The 21,120-nt window shown below is 34.2% G+C and overlaps 1 protein-coding gene across 6 annotated transcripts in view; it reads right to left on the bottom strand.

The window, feature by feature from the left end:
* utrn (utrophin) overlaps positions 1-21,120 on the bottom strand; it is a 513,264-nt gene that overhangs the window by 36,633 nt on the left and 455,511 nt on the right. For all 6 annotated transcript variants that reach the window (XM_039747516.1, XM_039747517.1, XM_039747518.1 and 3 more), the window contains 6 exons: positions 19,350-19,411; positions 19,162-19,236; positions 15,384-15,585; positions 12,952-13,037; positions 9,512-9,669; positions 909-1,075 (listed from right to left, as the gene is read on the bottom strand). In XM_039747516.1, the coding sequence (XP_039603450.1) occupies positions 909-1,075; positions 9,512-9,669; positions 12,952-13,037; positions 15,384-15,585; positions 19,162-19,236; positions 19,350-19,411 (750 nt within the window). The remainder of the gene's footprint in view (positions 1-908; positions 1,076-9,511; positions 9,670-12,951; positions 13,038-15,383; positions 15,586-19,161; positions 19,237-19,349; positions 19,412-21,120) is intronic.

Raw genomic sequence — 21,120 nt, 5'->3', positions numbered from 1 at the left:
ACAACTAAAGTGAAGCAGAAGTGTTACTTGAGCAATAAGTGCTTCTTATTAAGCAACTGGGTTGGAGCAAAAATCTGCAGCCACTGTGGCCCTCCAGGACCGTGATTGAGGAAACCTGCCCTAAAATTAGGGTGGTTCACTGTAATTCAGACTTTTTATTCTCTGTGCACAATTAATTGTGTAATTTTCACAAAGAAAATCTTACTGATGTATGGTCCTACTCTCCTAGCACTAACTGTTAATCGTGAAATATGGAAACAAAGGCAAACTCCAGGTAATGTGACAGAGTGCAGCCTTTTTATGTTTTTAGCCATATTGATATTATAGTTAAAACCTCTATGTTTCCACGAAAATGCACCCAATTGCCATCAGTCTTCTATCAATCCCATCTGCACAGCAGTAAATCATGTTGAATGTGATTATATGTATACATTTCTAAGAGTCTGTCTAAACATTGCCTAGTATTTTTCACAATTTTTCTAGTTGATGTTTACTTTCATTATTTTTCCCCGCGATTCCAACTATACATTTATAGCCAGGTCATTTCAGTACCTCCCAAAATACTTAAATGGGATTCATTATTGCAAGGGAGGAAATAAAGTCCAGGAATGACACTGAAAGAAACATAAGGAGAAAACACAAATTGTAAACAGAAGGCATTTTGTGGAGGGGCTTAGATTTTCCCAGCATCAAAGCACAGAGAAATAACTTATGTTTTATGACTTTATGCTAAGGAAATATTCAGAAAATATGCAGCATCAAGTACATTTCTTGGCTACTGCCAACTCAGGAAAATCGCCAAACTCTGCCTGAAATATAAAGTTGCCACTACTGTAGATGGACATGTAACATTTGCAAATTTATATTCCATTAAAAAGGGTAAAACAATTAAAAGATCACATTCTCACCTGAATCCAACAATTGGGCATTCTTTGCAGATGTTGCACTTTGCTTGATGCTTTGCTGTCTCAGCAGCTGCTACACGATGCAAAACTGGCAACCAAACCATGGATTGTGGTTCCAAACGCATCCAGTCCACAAATTGCTTTGGCTCAATCTCTGTTTTATTCTGTGTCTAAAACAGTTAATGCATGTAACAACAGAGTAGCAGTACTTTAGTATTACAGAACACATGCAGTACTGTTCAAAATTGTAAGACTACCTAATATATTTATTTTTTAAGCTAGGTATCTGTGTAGTTAAGTATTTATTTGCTTATAAAACAGTAAATATCAAATAGAATATGAACTAATAAAAACTAAAAATATAAATTAAGAGCTTTGTGTGTTTTTCAAAAACTTATCTTATGATGAAGACAACATAGAGGACTCTTGACTTTATATATCCACACAGTGTAGAGAAACAGTTTTGAAGACTTAACAGTATGTCAAGGCAAGAACCCAAGCTATAATTTTAAAATTAGTTTTGCAACAAGAACATGGTGTACAGATTAACTGGCTTAGGGCAGTAATTGCAAAAATATTACAAAATTTTTCTTCACACAGAGAACTATAAATAAAAAATATGTTACCAAGTAGTCTAGTTAGTAGCAACTTCATATCATTTTGGGAAAATGAGGTGAACAGGATTGATGAGCCTTGTTGCACTGCACCGTTCTTGAACAAACTATGCTAAAGTTAAAACATTTGTAGAAGACTAACAAAATAACACATTTTCTTATAATTTACTCAACTGGACAGTATTTGATTGATAGAATATTACATGTATGTTAAATTATTTGCAGTTACCTAGTATAGACAGACAAGAATGCAAAAACTTAGGCTATGAATGAGCAGAAATTACATATTACTATAATAATAGATTTTATGATTTCAATATATTGTTCAACTCATAAGTAATTATTTAGGAATACACTGGAGGAACTTAAACTCCATTTTAGTCGATTACAGAGATTCATTTTATAAAAACCTTGCTTACTGAAAATTACTTTGTTGGCAAACATGCTACTAATGGACAGATACTCTGTCATCACTGGTGTGAAGGAATGCACTAATAATGATTCTAACGGCTGCACTTGATCTTCAACTTCTTAACATTAACACTAGAATTACCAGAGCCTACAAGAAAACTCGTTAATCCGGCTCACCTTAAATTCGTTTGCACCTCTCCGTCAGCGTCTTTTGTCCTGCAAATGTGCCGATTAAGACAAGCAGCAAGCAGCCTGCTAATCCATCTCCCACCGTCGCAGAACATTCACTAAGTTCTCCCAGCTCATGCCTTGTTTGATTATCTGGGAGTGAACTGCTGGAGTTTTAGAGTGGGAAATAATAGATCGTTATTTGGAACACATGCATTTCATGTGTGTTCCGTTTCTACAGTAATCTGTGTAAACACATTGTTAAAACAAAAACTTTTTCATATTTTAGTAATAAATGTTACAAAATGTAGGCATAAACTATAGAGTGTGAGAAGCCTGAAGTCCAAAGATCAAATAAACACTTTCACAAAAGATTCAAGAATGATACAACAGCTTCCGTGGCACAGCGGCAAAATTTGCTGACTTGTAAACAAGAGGCCACCAGTTCAATCCCCACTGCTTCCTATATTTACTGTTTTCAGTAGTGAGCTGCTCTTATTGTTAATATAATACAGTACACCATACATTTGGTTTGCGTCTGTAACAGACCGTGTACATTTATAATACTGTACTTGTAAAACTTACCCTTTTTTCACTTTTATTCTCTCACTCACGATCATGTTACATACTACTGCCCTAGGGATCTGATGCTGTTAGTTTTTATTTGAAACTGGGAATGACTGTAGATGTGTAAACAGTTCTTGCAGCACGGAGAAAAAAAAGAAAGAGAAAAATATATGGGACATTGGATATAAATTTATGGTACTCAGTTTTATTCTCTCAATCACGACCATGCTCTAATCACGACTCCTGATCTGACTCTAAGTAACAGCACCAGTGTAAATTCATACCCGATCTGAAACTGTTCGTTTTCAAATAATATTGCATTAGTGCAATGATGTTTTCTGATTGGTACTACTCAGGACATAAAATGATTTCTTCAAAATATCATATATACTTACATCTGTGTTTTTTTTTTTTTTGACATCATACACCATAAGGTGCATATTAATTCTGTGTGAGCAGGAACACTCAATAAAACTGAATAAAAAAAAATCAAGTAACTGTGAAATACGAAGAAGGCAGATTCACCAGCGTGTGTGTGTCAGCTTTTATCCCTCTAGGTCAGAGAATGTCCAGTTCCATTGCCTCAAAACACTACTCACATCTACAGTTATTCCCAGTTTCAAATAAAAACTAAGTGTTTGATCCCTAGGATGGTAGTATATATCGTAATTGAGAGAATAAAAGTGAAAAAACAAATACGGTAACTTTTACAAGTACAGTACTATAAATGTACACGGTCCGTTACAGATGCAAACCAAATGTATGTGTGTACTGTAAAATATTAACAATATGAGCAACTCACTACTGAAAACAGTAAATATAGGAGGCCTCTTGATTACAAGTCAGCAAATCTTACTGCTACGCCTGCAACCTTTTGTGAAAGTGTTTATTTGATCTTTGGACTTCAGGCTTCACATATTCTATAGTTTATGCCTACATTTTGTAACATTACTAAAATATGAAAAAGTTTCTGTTTTAACAATGTGTTTACACAGATTACTGTAGAAACAGAACACACATGAAATGCATGTGTTCCAAATAACAATCTATTATTTCCACTCTAAAACTCCTGGAATAGCAGGCTGTTTGTGTTAATTGGCACATTTACAGAATAAAAGACGCTGACAGAGACGTGCGAAAAGATTTAAGGTGGGCCGGAATTACGAGTTTTCTCTTAGGCTCTGGTAATTCTAGTGTTAATTCACCAAGTCTGAATCTGCAATCTTAATTTAAGGCAGGATATTGCTCACGAGAAATTGCGTTGGTGATTGTGATCAATAAAGCAATGCTAAAATGTAAACCTGTCTGCAGTCCTAATCCTAAAGTAACAAACTGTAAACTTCAAATTTCTAACTATCTACAGCATCTGTTTGTTTGCCTGCTTAGTTCAGTTCATGAATGCAATTAACCACAGCCAATGGTAGCATTTCTGGGCAGAGATAGTTGCAACACACCTCTGTTAATTTGGTGTAAAAAGCACTCTTCATTTTATACAATATCCGAATGAACTGTATGAAAAAGACTGTTGAAGTTCACAGAAGGACATATGCAGATGATTCTGTCACTATTTAACTTTGGCAAGATAAGGACGACAGTCTAGGACCTATTGTTCATTTTTTTTTTTTTTCCTGGTTATGTGGGACTTTTCTTTTTTTATAGTGAAGAACCTTTAAAACCAAGAACATGACTTCTGGATTTGACAGGTTCCATTCTCCACTGTCAACAAAATATAAAGCAAACTGTGGAGACTGTGAGAACTACTAATATTGGAGGACAGTCATCAAAAATAGACTGATCGCTGACATGAATGTACAATAGAACAAATCAGTAAGAAGAAAACTGAAACAGAATTTTTAAAATTACACAAAACTACAATGAAATTTTTTGAGGTTATGTACTAAACTTATTGCTACATTTGAGAATCCTAGTTTTAAAAGCAAGAATGGCTTGAACAATTTATTGAAACTTGGAGTAAAATTATTAATTTACAGTACTCACAGTAATTGTAATTAATTACAATATTCCCATTTCCAGTGCCGCGTGAGTGGCAGCCATTCCAGCAGCTCCGTGTATGACTTTATCTTTTTACCTTTTTATTCTATTTTTCTCTATTTCACTGATCATTTCTACCACTTTCTTTTATGTGGAATCGCTCCCTGGACACTTTTTACTATTTTTACTACTTGACATGGATTTTTTCACTCCGAGACTCGCCTATTCAAGTAGTCAACGTAAAGCACTGAGAAGAAATACCCACGCCGGTGTGGTTCCCTATTTACCTGACGAGGTAAGAAGACGATATCGGGGCAGCCGAGCCGGCGAAATGATAAAAGATAACATAAAAGCCAAGCAGCTTGCGAGGAAATGGCGTTATAAACCATCGGTGCCTTCTGTGATCCATGGAAATGTGAACTCACTACCAAATAAGATCAACGAACGGGCTGTGCTGGTGAAAAATGTCAGAACCTACAGAGAATGCAGCTTGCTGTGTTTTAGAGAAACGTGGCTAACAACTACCATCCCAGATGCTAACGTGGAGCTACCCGGGTTTAGCACAGTTAGAGCAGACAGAGACGCAAATACCTGTGGGAAGTGGAAAGGATGAGGACTCGCTCTCTATGTGAATACAAGGTGGTGCAACTCTGGACATATAAACGTTAAAATCTCCAATTGCTGCAGGGACATCGAACTGTTGGCCGTAAGTCTGTTTCTCTATTACTTGCCAAGAGAGTTTTGGACATGTGATTGTTGTTATTGTTTACATCCCCACCTCAAGTGAACGCGGAAACAGCGAGTGACATCATCCATTCCGCAGTTGCTAAGTTACAAACGCAGCACCCTGAGGCTCTTGTGCTAATCGCTGGATACTTTAACCATGCAACGCTGCATAAAACATTACCTGCCTTCTTCCAGTATGTGGACTGTAACACCCCAGGAAATAGGACTATTGACCTACTGTATGCAAACGTTAATGACGCATACAGCGCCACCCCGCTGCCCGAGCTTGGGAAAGCAGATCATAACCTGGTTCTGCTTCAGCCTCACTACAAACCAAGAGTGAAGGCGCTACCTACAACCACACAATCATTCAGGAAGTGGTTCCCTGAGGCAGAGCAGGCTCTGACAGACTGCTTTGGAACTACAGACTGGGATATACTGCTGGGGTCACATAGTGAGAACATTGAAGAGGCTGTTGACTGCACAAATGATTACATCAATTTCTGTATGGACATTGTAGTTCCAGTAAGAACAGTACACTGCTATGCTAAAAACAAGCCATAGATTAAGCCATAGACATCATCAGTGGAGACTGTGTGCAGAGGGTACAGACCTATAAATACCTGGGAATGCAGCTGGATGACAAATTGGACTGGACTGCCAATACTGATGCACTGTGTAAGAAAGGTCAGAGCCGACATACTTTCTTAGAAGGTTGGCGTCCATTAACATCTGCAATAAGATGCTGCAGATGTTCTACCAGATGGTTGTGGCGAGTGCACTCTTCTACGCGGTGGTGTGCTGGGGAAGCAGCATAAAGAAGAAGGACGTCTCACGCCTGGACAAACTTATTAAGAAGGCAGGCTTTATTGTAGGAATAAAGCTGGACAGTTTAACATCTGTAGCAGAGCAACGGGCACTAAGCAAACTCCTGTCAATCATGAAGAATCCACTGCATCCACTTAACAGTGTCATCTCCAGGCAGAGGAGTAGCTTCAGTGACAGACTTTTGTCACTGTCTTGCTCCACTGACAGACTGAGGAGGCCTTTCCTCCCCTACACTATGCGACTCTTCAATTCCACCTGGGGGAGTAAATGCTAACATTATTCAAAGTTATTCTCTGTTTTTACATGCATTTTTATTACTGTTTAATATTGGTTTTTTTTGTATCAGTATGATGCTGCTGGATTATATGAATTTCCCCTTGGGATTAATAAAGTATCTATCTACAGTCATGTGAAAACATTAGGACACCCTTTGAAAGCATGTGGTTTTTTGTAACATTTTTAATAAATGGTTATTTCATCTCCGTTTCAACAATACAGAGAGATTAAAGTAATCCAACTAAACAAAGAAAACTGAAGAAAAGTCTTTTCAAGATCTTCTGTAAATGTCATTCTACAAAATGCCTATTCTAACTGAGGAAAAAGATAGGACACCCTTGCCCCTAATAGCGAGTGTTACCTCCTTTGGCTGAAATAACTGCAGTTAGACGGTTCTTGTAGCCATCTACCAGTCTTCGACATCGGTCTGAGGAAATTTTACCCCACTCCTCAATGCAGAACTTTTTCAGCTGTGAGATGTTTGAGGGTTTCTTGCACATACAGCCCTTTTCAAGTCACCCCACAGCATCTCAATGGGATTCAAATCTGGACTTTGACTTGGCCATTCCAGGACTCTCCATTTCTTCTTTTTCAGCCAATCTTTGGTTGATTTACTAGTATGTTTTGGGTCATTGTCATGTTGCATGGTCCAGTTCCGCTTCAGCTTTAATTTTCTAACTGATGGTCTCACATGTTCTTCAAGCACCTTCTGATACACAGTAGAATTCATCGTGGATTCTATGATGGTGAGCTGACCAGGTCCTGCTGCAGCAAAGCAGCCCCAAACCATGACACTTCCACCTCCATGCTTCACAGTTGGTATGAGGTTCTTTTCTTGGAATGCTGTGTTTGGTTTACGCCAAACATGTCCTCTGCTGTTGTGTCCAAATAATTCAATTTTGGACTCATCTGTCCAAAGAACATTATTCCAGAAGTCCTGGTCTTTGTCAACTTTATCTCTGGCAAATGTCAGTCTGGCCTCGATGTTTCTCTTGGAAAGCAAAGGTTTCCTCCTTGCACACCTCCCATGCAAGTTAAACTTGTACAGTCTCTTTCTGATTGTAGAGGCATGTACTTCTACATCAACAGTAGCCAGAGCCTGCTGTAGTTCTCGAGATGACACTTTAGGGTTTTTGGAGACCTCTTTTAGCATCTTGCGGTCTGCTCTTGGGGTGAACTTGCTGGGGCTGACCAGTCCTGGGCATGTTGGCAGTTGTTTTGAAAGCCCTCCACTTGTAGACTATCTTCCGGACAGTGGAATGGCTGATTTCAAAATCTTTGAGATCTTTTTAAATCCCTTCCCAGACTCATAGGCTGCTACAATCTTTTTTCTGAAGTCCTCTGACAGCTCTTTTGTTCTCACCATGGTGCTCACTCTCACTTCAACAGTCAGGAGCACACCAAACTAAATGTCTGAGGTTTAAATAGGGCAAGCCTCATTCAACATGCAGAGTAACGATCTACTAATTATGTGCACCTGGTGTGATATACCTGTGTGAGATCTGAGCCAATTTAAGAGGGAATACATGTTTGGGTGTCCTATCTTTTTCCTCAGTTAGAATAGGCATTTTTGTAGAATGACATTTACAGAAGATCTTGAAAAGACTTTTCTTCAGTTTTCTTTGTTTAGTTGGATTACTTTAATCTCTCTGTATTGTTGAAACGGAGATGAAATAACCATTTATTAAAAATGTTACAAAAACCACATGCTTTCAAAGGGTGTCCTAATGTTTTCACATGACTGTATCTAGTAATCTTTCAGTGCTGTATCATAAGGAGGTTACAAAGATGGGCAACTCAATTCTTTCAGACATTTCCCTCTTCTTTTTACAAAGACTCAATCTTTGTCAATAATATTTACATGTAAATTGCCAAACTTCATGAGCAATAGATTCAAGAACTGTCTTCTCTTCTGTTAAAGTTAAATATTCTTATCTGTGAGAATTCTAAGTGTTTATTCTGATCACAACAATGGATATAATTTCTTGTCACTTGCTTATATTCTTCTATTTATAAACAAGGTTTTAAGTTTGCCCATTCATCTTGAAAACATGATCAACTTTACCTAACCTTAGGTAGCTTTTGTTCATCAAGAATAAAGTAGATATTATTGCTGATGAACGTTAAGTGAGCTAAGAGGAAAAATTAGATTTAACAAAGCATTGGAACAAGAGGAGAAGAATACGCAAGAAACTATTCATATAATTTTTTTTACTCTTATTAAAAAAAAAAAAAGCATTGACTGTTACACATCATAAAACATTATGCTCATTAAAGAATCTATTAAATTTAACTTTAATTTTACATTCCAATTTTAAGTCAATGCTTTCTTATACTAAAAACAAAAACTCAAAGAAACCTAATAGTTGTTTCTACAGTGGGTATACTTAGAGCAATTAACCATATAGTTCTTTCTGTGCTCCCTTTCTATGCCTGTTTGTAATGCTATTTAATTGTAGCTTTAGTGTTTGATCCTGAAACAAGTTTTTAAGGCTAAAATGTTGTTCTTTTTTTCTTGAGAATTTTTTTCTGGTTATCGATAGAGAAAAAACAGCATTAATGTGAATGAGAGTAAATAAACATTGAGAAGGTAAGGATTTCAATTTTGATGTGATTCATAGTAAATAAAGAACAATCCTTTATTTAGTATGATTCAGTTTGATTAACTCATAAGAAAAATCTCTAAAGAAAAAAAAAAAAAGAATACTTTTAGAAATGTGAAATAAGACATGAATGAGTGGTCTGGCACTACACTGGTGCATCTGGGTTACTCTTTACGTGTTTGACAATCAATGTGGAGAAAGATGCAGTAATTAAATTCACTGGAAACTTAAAAAAAATGACAAAAAGGTAAAATTCTCCTTGTGAGATGTATTTTGAAAAATACATTTTACCAGTATACTAGAAAATTGTGAAAATCTTTCACAAACGTTTAAACATAAAAATCATCCCATCATAGACCAACCTGGAAAATGCTTAGTAATAAACACCAAAGAAAATGCATATGCATATTTATAAACATACATGCTGGAAGCAGCTACGGACACTTGGCTCAATGTTACTTCCTCCAAATGCAGCCACTTCTCCCAGCTGGCGGGGGATCTGTATAACATCATGAAGCAATAAGCCAAGGTTTCTCTGGTCACACATCTCTGTAGGGCCAGCAACCTGTCTAAAAAGATCTATATACACAAAACACGGGATATGAACGACATTGGTGGCAGGTATGAGGTGCTGAATACTCTTATTATTTGTGTAAAATTAAATATATTGGTAATGATCATTATTACAAACACATAAGATGTACATCTTTAATATAGAAATGTATTTAAAAGAAACTCTGATGTAGCCCTTGCACTTGGAATTAATAAAGGAGCAATAGCCTATTCTACTATTGCTTCAAATGACAATGGCTAGTGCTGCTATAAATTAAATTATGAACTACTGCCACAAAAAAAAAAAAAAAAACAAAACCCTGACATTAATAAACATGAATTGGTCAAGAACCAAGGTCACAATTCAACTATTCCACACATACTTGTAATGAATAACATAACTAGGCAATAAGGTACAGTCTTTCAAATAACAATGTATTATATTTATATAACAAAAATAAAAAAGTAGAATTTACATTATGCATTGAAAAAAATATTCTAGTTCAATATTTTAATTGAAATCATACACTGTATTAATAAGTAAACATCATGAAATAACCATAAAACAATAATTTCATTAAAATCAATACCTCAGAACATTTATTTATTCAAGTTACAGGTAAGGAAATATGCAATTGTCTTCTAGTTAGGGACTACAAAATCTCCTGATGAATTAGTCATTTTTAATGTTTATGTGTGTTTTACTAGGATTTTTGCTTTTTTGTATCAGTTGTATCTTTTTAATTTTTTTTCCATTGAAATTCATTTTATCCTCTGAAGTAATCTGAGATGACAACTCTCTTTTTTAGTGCTTGTAGGTTCATTTGTAAGCTGTGGACTTTTTTGCTCATCTGTACCAGCATGCACTTTAATTATTTCTTCCTTCCTTTTCAAGAAAAAAAGCTCATAAGTGTGGTAAGCTATTTCAGTATTTAAAGTTTTTCATTAAATTGCTATAATTACATTCTAATTGGTCAAAAATATATTTAGCTATATAATTCTAATAAGAATTCAGAATTAATATACCTACAATATAGTTTGGCTACTAAAAATGAGAGAAAAATATCTTTAAAGGTCGATAAACATTAATGGTAAATGTCTATATATTGTAAAGTACATATTATATACCTCATATATAGTTAGTTAGGTCTCGGTAAAAGGAACACATTAAATGTAATAAAGGTTTGCCATGTAGCAATATTCCAATATATTTTTTACCATTGACTTCTAAGAAGTATTCACTTATAGAAAGTTACATTTATAATTTTATCAATACCTTCAATCACACTTTTAACTATTTAAAATTTAAATGTAAAAGATTACATTTAGATCTTTTAATCTTAACATAAATTAAAGACATATACATTAATAAAGACTAGCCAAAATGCAATCTCTAATTACAGAACTAACCAATCAAAATGTAATTTCAGCTTTTGAAAACGAAAATTAGCCTGAATGAAAAAGGAATTAGTTTAAGGTATTAATTTTAAATTTGCTTAAAATACAAACTCACACAGATTAAACTTAAAAGATGTCATTATAACTCAAGATATCTGTTTAGACTTTATTAAAATACTGCTTATTAATTTTATACTCTGCAATGATATTTGGGATGCTAATGATAAAACAGGATTTTTTAGCATATATTGTGATATTTGTTAGATTTATTTTATAGAAAGGACTAGTATAGATTTTCTAGTATTAATGGATTTTTCATCCTACTGTTGGTAGTTATTTTGGCTATCAAAAAGATCTGTGTTAAATCGTAGCTTTACAGTTAACATATATATTTTTTGAAAAACTATTATGATTATATTTTCTTTTCAACTATAACTTCTTTTCTTCAACCACCAAAACTGAATTTGCCCAAAATAGAGTGTTCATCTTAACCAAAACTAAGCATGGATTTAGCAAAAGATGTTCTAAATAATGTTTTTGAAAACAACACATAATATCAAGAATATAATGTCATAACCAAATAAGTAGATCACAGACACATAGTAGATCACACTTACAAATATATGCCAGCTAAATTGTGTGGTAATAGTGCAGCGAGAAATTTGTTCTGTATGATGCTCTCTCCACATCGGAGAGTCTTACTGTGGAGAAAACTGATGAAATTTAATTTATATGACGCTTACAAATATGACAATAAAGATTCCATGCATGCTAAAACTTTTGCTTCAAGTGTTATGCCATGCCATGACTTTCCCTACACTTTTGAAGAGGCTCCCTATCTAGATATGTCCAGCTTAATCAGCACCTGCAACAGTCATTACTGACATTTGGGATGGCTCTTCATTTAGAATTTTGTGATGGATTCATTGCACATAATAGGCAATATGAATGGCCCTGTACAGGTATCCTTTTATTTAGATGGTTTTTGAGTTTTTCCCACTTGTGTGTAGTGTCTGTAGTGTTATACTGTATATTTTATTTTGCAAATAGTATAATCACAATTTGCAAAGGATGCATACAGCAGACAAAAGAAATTATATTTTAAATGTATGCTGTATTTGGAATTCTTGACGACACAACCAGGGCTTTCTGTGGGTTTGGCCTGTTGTATTCTGTGTTATAGATTATATAACCAATGAGGCAACATTCATGGTGCTGGACAGTAGTGTGTGCATGCTGGTAAAATATGCAAATAGGAAAATGCACTCTGTACAAGTGATAATAAATTTGGGGTGCACTGCAATATATTTATCAACTTTAGATTTTTCACACTTTAGATGGTATGGGGTGTCTATGCAGTATAATGAAGTGCTTATTGTATACCTAAGCTGTGTAGAAACAGAAGAACCACCACAAAACAATTTCTGATTTTTTTTATACAACTTCCTAAGTTAGCCTTCTTCAGAATATGTTTACCTTTCTTAGCCAGTACTTTAACCCTATGGTATGCTGAGCAAGCTTCCCTGCTACTGATGCTTTCCATGTTAGTTAATGGAAATATTATTACAAAAGAGGGTTTTGTACATGGCACTAAACTTAGAGCTAGTAACATTTTAGCAAGCAAGCAAAGCTTTTTAACATTTATTTAAATGCCAACTAAATTAAATCTATAGCATGCAGTTTTCTCCACATAGATGTAATGAGCAACCCACTAGCTAACTACGTGCATTAATCACTGTGCATTTTTTCCCTGACTTTTTTGCAATGCCACAATTTTTACTGTTATACACAGTACACTGTATAAATACCTGTCTGCACTTAGTCCATTCTACAAACCACAAGAATTCCTTCTCCAGTACATTTCATCACAATGGTTTTAGAATAGGATTACAAAAATTACGGAATGCTTACATTTATATTTTTCTTCTAAAAGCCCCTTGGAAAGGGACAGCAATCCAATCTTCATGGACAGCACGCGAATCTTGCCACTGCGTCCGCTGGTTAGTGAAAAATAACCATACAAAGAGAGTCAATTTTTCCTAAATGCTGGAAATACTTAAGAAGTTGCAAAAAAGTACAGCTCTGCATTTTTAACAAGCACTTAACATTTGTACAATTCATTTATATTTCTGTATGAAAAATGTATGTAATGGTAAAGAATTTTAATAACATATCACTTATAATGTCAATGATTTGTCAAAGATTTTCTAGAGCTGAAAGGGCAAAGTTGGATCCTGTGGTAGGCTGTTTAATATTTGATGTCAGCTGATATCTGGATGATAATACTTTCTGTATCCACTATGACAAGCATTTCGCAATTTGGATCTTAAAAGTCATACAAAACTGTAATTATGGCAAACTGCCAGATGGTGACAGACTTGACCCCTTACTATTTTATTGTTTAATATATTTGTATACAATTCATTGTCTCAATAGCCTCATCAAGTTTCAATAACAGATAAGACAAATTAATTTAGCAAATATCACACATGGAAAGGCTACAATCTGAACTTTAATTTGGCTTATCCAAAATTCTTCATTTCTTCTTCTTCAACTCAATTGTCAAAGATTTACTTATTTGAGTGATTCGATTTTGACTCAGCTTAATTTTTTGGACATATGGATTTAGAGTCTCCTCTGGAATACTGTAGTATAGTGTAATGGGCAGTAAATCATGGAGTGAATCACATATGACCATGATGGAGACCATTCAGTTGTTCTTTTCAACAGTAGAACTTGCTCTTTTAATAATATCACTTTGAATTGTAAACAAACAATGTGATGTTTAAGGTTTCTGTCCAAGGAACACTGTTCCAGAAGTTTTGTACTTTATTTTAGCACCATTCTGAAAAATAATCCATAGAAGTGTTATTTTCTTTGAAGCCTGTATTTAGTGATGATAGACTTAAAAAAACTGATATTTGCTATTGTGACAGGCTAGGCAGACCTGTGATCAAATCCTGCCATGTCACCTGTCACAGAGCAGAGTGTGCAAAACCCATGTCCATGTTGTTTTTTCCATGCACTTTGCTTTCCTACTAAGATGGGTATCTGTCTGTTACAGGATCATAGACTAAGGATATGAATATATGAAATAAGTCTGTAAATAAATTTATATAACCCTGCAGATTTGTAAATCTACTAGGAGCATTAAACTAAATTTGGTAGGCTCCCCACCCCAGAGAGTCGAATTCCGTTCTTAAATTTTCTCCAATTTTAATGGTTAGATCATTTGCAATACAGTGTTTTGAAATAACTTCTAAGATTATCAGAGATTTCTTTTAATTTACTAAATATGAATTATTACATAAAAGGACAACTAAAATTCATTAAGCTGCTGATTTTATATACTTTTGGAATCAACGCCTGCTGATCAGTTCATCATTATGCATTGGTACACCTTATTTTAAATAACCTTTTAATTTCATCATCAGCCTATTACTGAATTTTTTAAACACAATGACTGACTTTTTTGATCTTTAAAAGTGAAACATATAAAGAAAAACAAGAATTTATGCTGGTTGCTTGATATATTAGATGAAATGGTGAAGTATGTTCTACAATAGACTGTATACTGTATAGACTTTTTTGTTCATGACCTACCAAATAATTATTTTATAAAATATACACAATAAACAACAGAGCATTACTTTAACTGTTAATTTGTTCTCAATGATTATGAAATAAATTGCAAGGCCATACCTGTATAATACTTAAAAATTATTATTTTTTTTATCTTTGTTACATCTTTATTGCCAACTTCATAAATCTTAAATGGAATAGAAAATATTTTGAATTAAACTAAGATTTTTACAATATGGCAAAGAAGCAGATTTAGCACAATCAATTTTGGATTATTCATAATCTGCACGTGTTTCAATTTGATACATTTTTTTACACATGAATTCCTACAAATGAGTAGTTCTATATCCAGGATAGATGATACATCCTTTCATGTGCCCAATGTTAACATAGAGAGTTAAAGTTTAAAAAATGGTTGGGTGGCAGGATAAACATGATATTTCAAGCTCACCAACCCCTTCCCAATGAAAATATTTCAGAATGAGTAAAGAAAAACAAACAATTTCCAGGTTTCAAAGTTTTGTGGAAGAATAAACAAAGACAAACAGAATAAAAACAGTAAGATTTTGTTTTAAACACATACTGTATATCAAAGTATAATTATCATAAACATCATGAGAGATAATATGGTTGATAGGAAAAAGTAAAAAAGTATCCAGGAGGTTAGCTTTTCAAAAAAAGACACTGAGCCTAGCAGGCTGCCCTTTGGTTCAACTGTGCTGAAACTTAGCACTACCATTTGTAATTTATAATATACTTACGTATCAAACACGTTTAAGAGCCAGTTTAAACACATGTCTACGCAGAGAGGCACATTCACCAAATCTTTGTGATTTTCTTCTAGTCCATCATAGATGGTCGTCAGACAATTAATGACATCTGGGACGTTCAAAAGTTGATCATTCTGATTAAGTTTGTGTTGTTCAAAAATGTCCTGTGCAACATTAAGTTCCAGTAAATCCACTATAGTAGAAAGAACAGAGAATAAAACAATATGTATGCCCTTTCTGTTTGGACAGGTAAAAAGATTAAGATTTATTCTTAGAAACTGGACACTACAAATCTATAGCTGTTTTTCAACATATCCAAAGTTAAAGTGAAAACGTAAATGTGGTCTGTGGTCCTAAAATACCCTAGTAAAAGTGAGCATGGGTATGTGTCCAGGGCTGGTCTTTGTGTCACTCTCACATATATTAGTTACGAAATGGATGAATAGATAAATGTCAGAAATGTGTTTTTATGGTTCCTCTGAAACAAAAATTGACCCTAGGAAAAAAATGTACTTTTCAAATAGGGTCTGACCTTACAGTTTGCTATAGTCCATTCCTGTTGTGAAGTCTATAAATACTATTCTAGTCTAACTGCTCATTTTCACAGTAAAATGACCAAATCATGACTGGTAAACTACTGGGAACATCAGATTAATAAAGTATCTATCTATCTATCTATCTATTAGAAGATTAAATGATACTTTTGCAAAGTATATTTCAGGCACTAAGGTACAGTACGTAATCTTCTACTGTTTATTGCTTTGGTCAGCAAGGAGGCCATAACTCAATTTTTCCAAAGCTGACTGACAAACTAGTACACATTTATTAAATCAAAAGGATAGGCATATGAGAACCCAAGAAAACAATGGTAGTATGTTCACACCTCCTTGTATACCTGCATGATTTTACTTGCAAATTTATGTTCTACTCAGTAGACTTCCTACGGAGTAAGCTGTGGCCCATAACAACACTCTACTTTAACACAAATTCCAGTGCTGGATCTTAACAGCTAAAGACAGCAACTGGGTGAAGATGTCTTGGGTTACTAAAGAGCAGGAGGGTAACAAGCTGTACAAGAAAGCAACACAATTGTCTCATTAAAGAAAATCATTCATCTATTGGGTTCCAGGGCTAAAATGCCAAATAAACACATTGCTAGAGTAAAGAAAACAAATTGCCACATGTATGCACTGCAAAAAATGCATATGCAAAAACTACACAAAAAACTTTTAATGAGAGTTGTCTTGCTTGCTAGATTTAAATACTTTTCACTTGGCTTAGATTTAATTGTTTGTAGTATGGTATTTCTACTTGTTGGTGTTACTTAAGTTGAAAATAATCATTTGTGTACTGGATAGTTTTTTTCCTTCAAATAAAATATTAAACTAACTCATGAAAGTATAAGTTTCTCCTTTTAAACTCACAGCTTCAGACATACAACTATGCTGCAACTTCTTTGTGGGCGATATGTACAAACACATATACTTAAACAAGTGCTACCGTGAAGTGTAAAGGCAGTAAGAAACTGGTAAACCAGACCAGATTTGCATATTTATCAAGCTAAAAGAACTGACTTCTTAAAAAATAAATAAATAAAAAATATATAATTAAAAGGTGGTCCAGAAAAAAAAAAATGTCTTGGCTACTGGTAATTCTCTAGAAAAAATGAAGAATTTCAATCAAACTATTCACAGTATCTCTGCCTTTAAGACTTGGATTCTAAAAAAAGACGTACACCATATACTCAGGAATGAGTGATAGTACTAAAGGTTATTTACTCGTCTTTCCTGTGCTAAACTGATCTGTAACAGCAAATTACTAAAGAACTACTTGTAGGCAGACTGCCAAAAACAAGAAACAAATAATTTACTCCCTTAAAAATTAGAAGAAGAGATAGCAGGAAAAAGTCAGAAGCAGATGAAAAATTAAATCCAGGAAATGCCTCTGCTCACACAAAACAATTGTTGCAAATGGGGAACTGCATGTGTTAAGGTAGGATAAAAAGCAAACATAAGGGTACCTTAAAGCTATAAACAGATTTGAATTAAATTAAAATCTACACATTCATACTGAAAATGGCCTGATAAACCTTACTTTTCGAAAAAGACATGAACAAAATTGTCCTATCCACAACCAAAAGGAAAAATGTCATTGGATGTCTAAGATACAACAAGTGAGTGCATAATGGACGAGTGTTCCCAACCAAAGCCAAAATATCCTTGGCTCTGTTCAGGTCTGTACTTAGGGATCTAATGAACCATAGCAGAAAATACTTTCTGTGCACTGAATAAATACATACATAAATAAATAAAGGACATGTGCATGCAGTTTTTACAAAATAGATAAAACTCAAGACACACAAGGATCTTGAGAAAATATGCCTTATATTTTTCAGAAATTAGCAGTAACAGAACCCACAAAAGCCAGATCTGCTAATATTCAAACTTTGGCATACTGCAAAACACTGTATTAATTTAAACATTTGAATTGCCTTATAAGATGGAAAGGCAAACACTTCAAAGTAAATCATCTATAAGAACTGCTAGGCAAAAATATATTATAATGTATTATGAATGCAGATGTACAAAATTGTCTATATAAAATCCTAAACACTTTATTATGTCTTACATTTGTTATAAAAGAGATTTTATTTCTTTAGGAAATAGTAACATCTTTTAGAAGTAATAGATTTAAATAAAGTCCTGAGTCTGATTTCAGTAAATTTTCTAAATGAAACAGCTAATACTTAAACATGGGGAGGAAACAAACAATCAATATTTCAAGTTTACACTACTCAATGGACTGCAAAAAAATTTAAATCAATTAGTATACATTGCGGATATTAAAGAATGGCTATAAAGTTATTGTATTTTGTAATGTTATTTTGTTTAGATGGATTTATCCAATATGATAGACCACTGAATTTCATCGGAACAAGATAAGGCATTGCCAATGGTTTGCCAAGGACATTAAGGAAAGTACAAATACTAATAAGGAGTATAAGGAATATATAGCAGTGTGAAGTGCATCAACTGTCCATTAACTCTCGCAGAGGCAACTGAAATGTAAATAGTTTCTGTAATGTGAGATTACTTGAACTCTGTTTTCTCACTGCTGCATCTTAAACAAATTGTTTTGTGGCATTTACTTTTTGGGCTTTTTTCCAGTGTAGTTCAATAAATATTCTTTTGCTGCCAACATTAAAATCCATACTCAAGATGCAAGATGCAGTGTGGTGTAGTGATTAAGGGTTAGGGTTGGACTTCAAACACTGAGGTTTTGTATTCAAATCCCACTAATAACACTGAGTGACCACAAGTGGGTCACTTCATCAGTCTGTGCTCCAACTGGAAGAACAAAAGAAATGGAACCAGTTATATTTCAAATGTTTTATGACACCTTGGATAAAGGTGTTGGTTAAACAAGTAAACTTATTTTTGCCTCTCTGATGTGATTATCTTTTGCCAGTTCCTACCACTTCTATTCTTTGTTATATACATTTTTTGTTTGCAAAAGAATTCAGTATGGAAGATACTAAATGAAATAAATGTGCCTGCTATATAGATCACAAGGATCTTTTTTATGCAAAGCATCTCATTAATACAGTTTTGTGTAGGATAAGCACAAATCACGGTATGTTTATTTAGTTTTTGATAATCTAAAAACACAGCAAGATAGCAGATATACAACATATGTTTATTGCTGCCAATTTTCACCAGCATTCTACAACAAATTACTGAGCACAGAAATTCTTTTAAGAATTACTTACAGCAAAGGGCTTTTTGTAGTCTACGAATCTTCATAGCAGTTCGATAGGCAGAGAAGCGAACATTATTAAGATCAGCTGCCAAGAAAAACAAATCAGGCAAACCATTACTACATCACAAAAGACAAATTTAAGAACATCATGGAATGATTTATCTTCATATGGGCAAAACTAAAGCAGGTCTGACTCACCAAGTGACTGGAATAATTCGGTCATCTTTGGATGGTCCCAGCATGTGGTTTGGGTTTGATGACTATGGCAAAAAAGAAAACAATCAGTTACAAATTTTAGTAGATTACTTCAACAAATTGAATGTTCATGAAAATAGTTAAACAAAAAAATTCTTCTTATGAAAATGAATTATTTTATTAGCTTTGTTTCTTTTTCTAATGACTAAAATAACCACTATTATTATTAAGGTTAGTCATAGCCATTTTTTAAAAATTAAGTACTATGATGCTTCTGTATAATTTCTCAAGTGTGCCTGTTAGTCAGTCATTCTGACTTAAACCTTCAATGCTGAATAATGCATTGTTCTTTTCCCCATAACTCAAATAATATAAAACTAAAGGCTTGTTTCAAAAATTATATCAGACTTTAAAGGACAGCTGTAAGTGCAGTTGTTCAGCCTCTGTAAACAAACATTTTATGTATTTCAGAAATATGCATATTTTTGCACAAAAACACAGTAAAAATGGATCAATAGGCACATTTAAGGGTCAGACTATCAAACTCCTATGCAGTTTTGAATAATTATTAACCACAATTTTTAAGTTTTTAGCAACAAAAATTTCCTTTTTTCATTGTTACTTCTGATATTGCACAAACACAGAATACCTAAGTGTCCTAGTGTGGAATATCTTCAATTTTTGTATTGCAGACTGTTTATATTAAATTATTTTACTCAAATGAACCAAGATGAACAGAATTTAACTGCAGGCATTGCAAACAACCTTTACTATTTAACTAGTAATTTATGCATTTGTTCCAATCCGTTCCTTTTCCAATTATTTTATAATCTTGCACAAGAGAATTAACTAATCGCAGAACCTGTTTTAATTCATTCATATCCTGTAACCGAATGGACACTGTAGGGCTAGTGATTACACAATTAGTTTACAGCTTCACAAAAACAGAAGTATTTAAAAGATCAACCGCTCTGATCAGAGTCATTTGTCATCTAAGCAGGATAGGCAATCAATTGTGTGCAATGTCAGATGTCCCGAAACCCCACATGTCCATTTTAACATAAATTGGGCTCATCTAATCCACCAAGAAGAAGATGAAGAAGAAGAAAAACAACAGAAGGGTGACATAGGAAGTGATGTCAGTGATCAAGAGACGCAAGTCCATTTGATTTGGACGTCAGAAAACATAACCTATGAATAACACTGATCCCAGGACAACATTGACCTCTTGACACTTTTGATTTTCAGTATGCTCTTTGTTTGTATCCAGATATTGCTATCTATTTTATTTTCTACTACTTGGTATTGTTATACGTTAATAAACACCATATTGCTTTTACATTTTCTGATCTTTGTCGTTTACCTAGAATAACAGAAATAATAAAAGGGTAACCAAGTGTGATTTAGGTTGCTACTTTCTTATTCACAGGGTTTATCAAGGCTATTGAGGTTGCTCTTCAATAATTAGTAAAACTACAGTAAAAAAGTTGGTCTCGTCCGATGCGGGAGATGGACGTCTGAAGTGGAGCTCCGCTAGCAGTGGTGCTATTTTTCATATTATTTGCTCATTATTCTGAGATATCCTGTATTTATTCGACCCGAGAGGGACCGCTACAGTATATGTAAACACATATAAACATGGCCAACAAGAAGGAAAGAACGAAAGAATCGAAGACTAAAGCTACATCCAAGCTGCGATCAGCAAGCCCTAGCTCGAGATACGGCCTGTCAGAGACAGACCTGGATCAGATGGGCGAAAGTACAGACTCCTCGG

Source organism: Polypterus senegalus, chromosome 3 (assembly GCF_016835505.1).
Source record: "Polypterus senegalus isolate Bchr_013 chromosome 3, ASM1683550v1, whole genome shotgun sequence".
In the NCBI taxonomy this organism is placed as follows: Eukaryota; Metazoa; Chordata; class Cladistia; order Polypteriformes; family Polypteridae; genus Polypterus; species Polypterus senegalus.
This window is presented reverse-complemented; position numbering and strand designations above follow the sequence as displayed.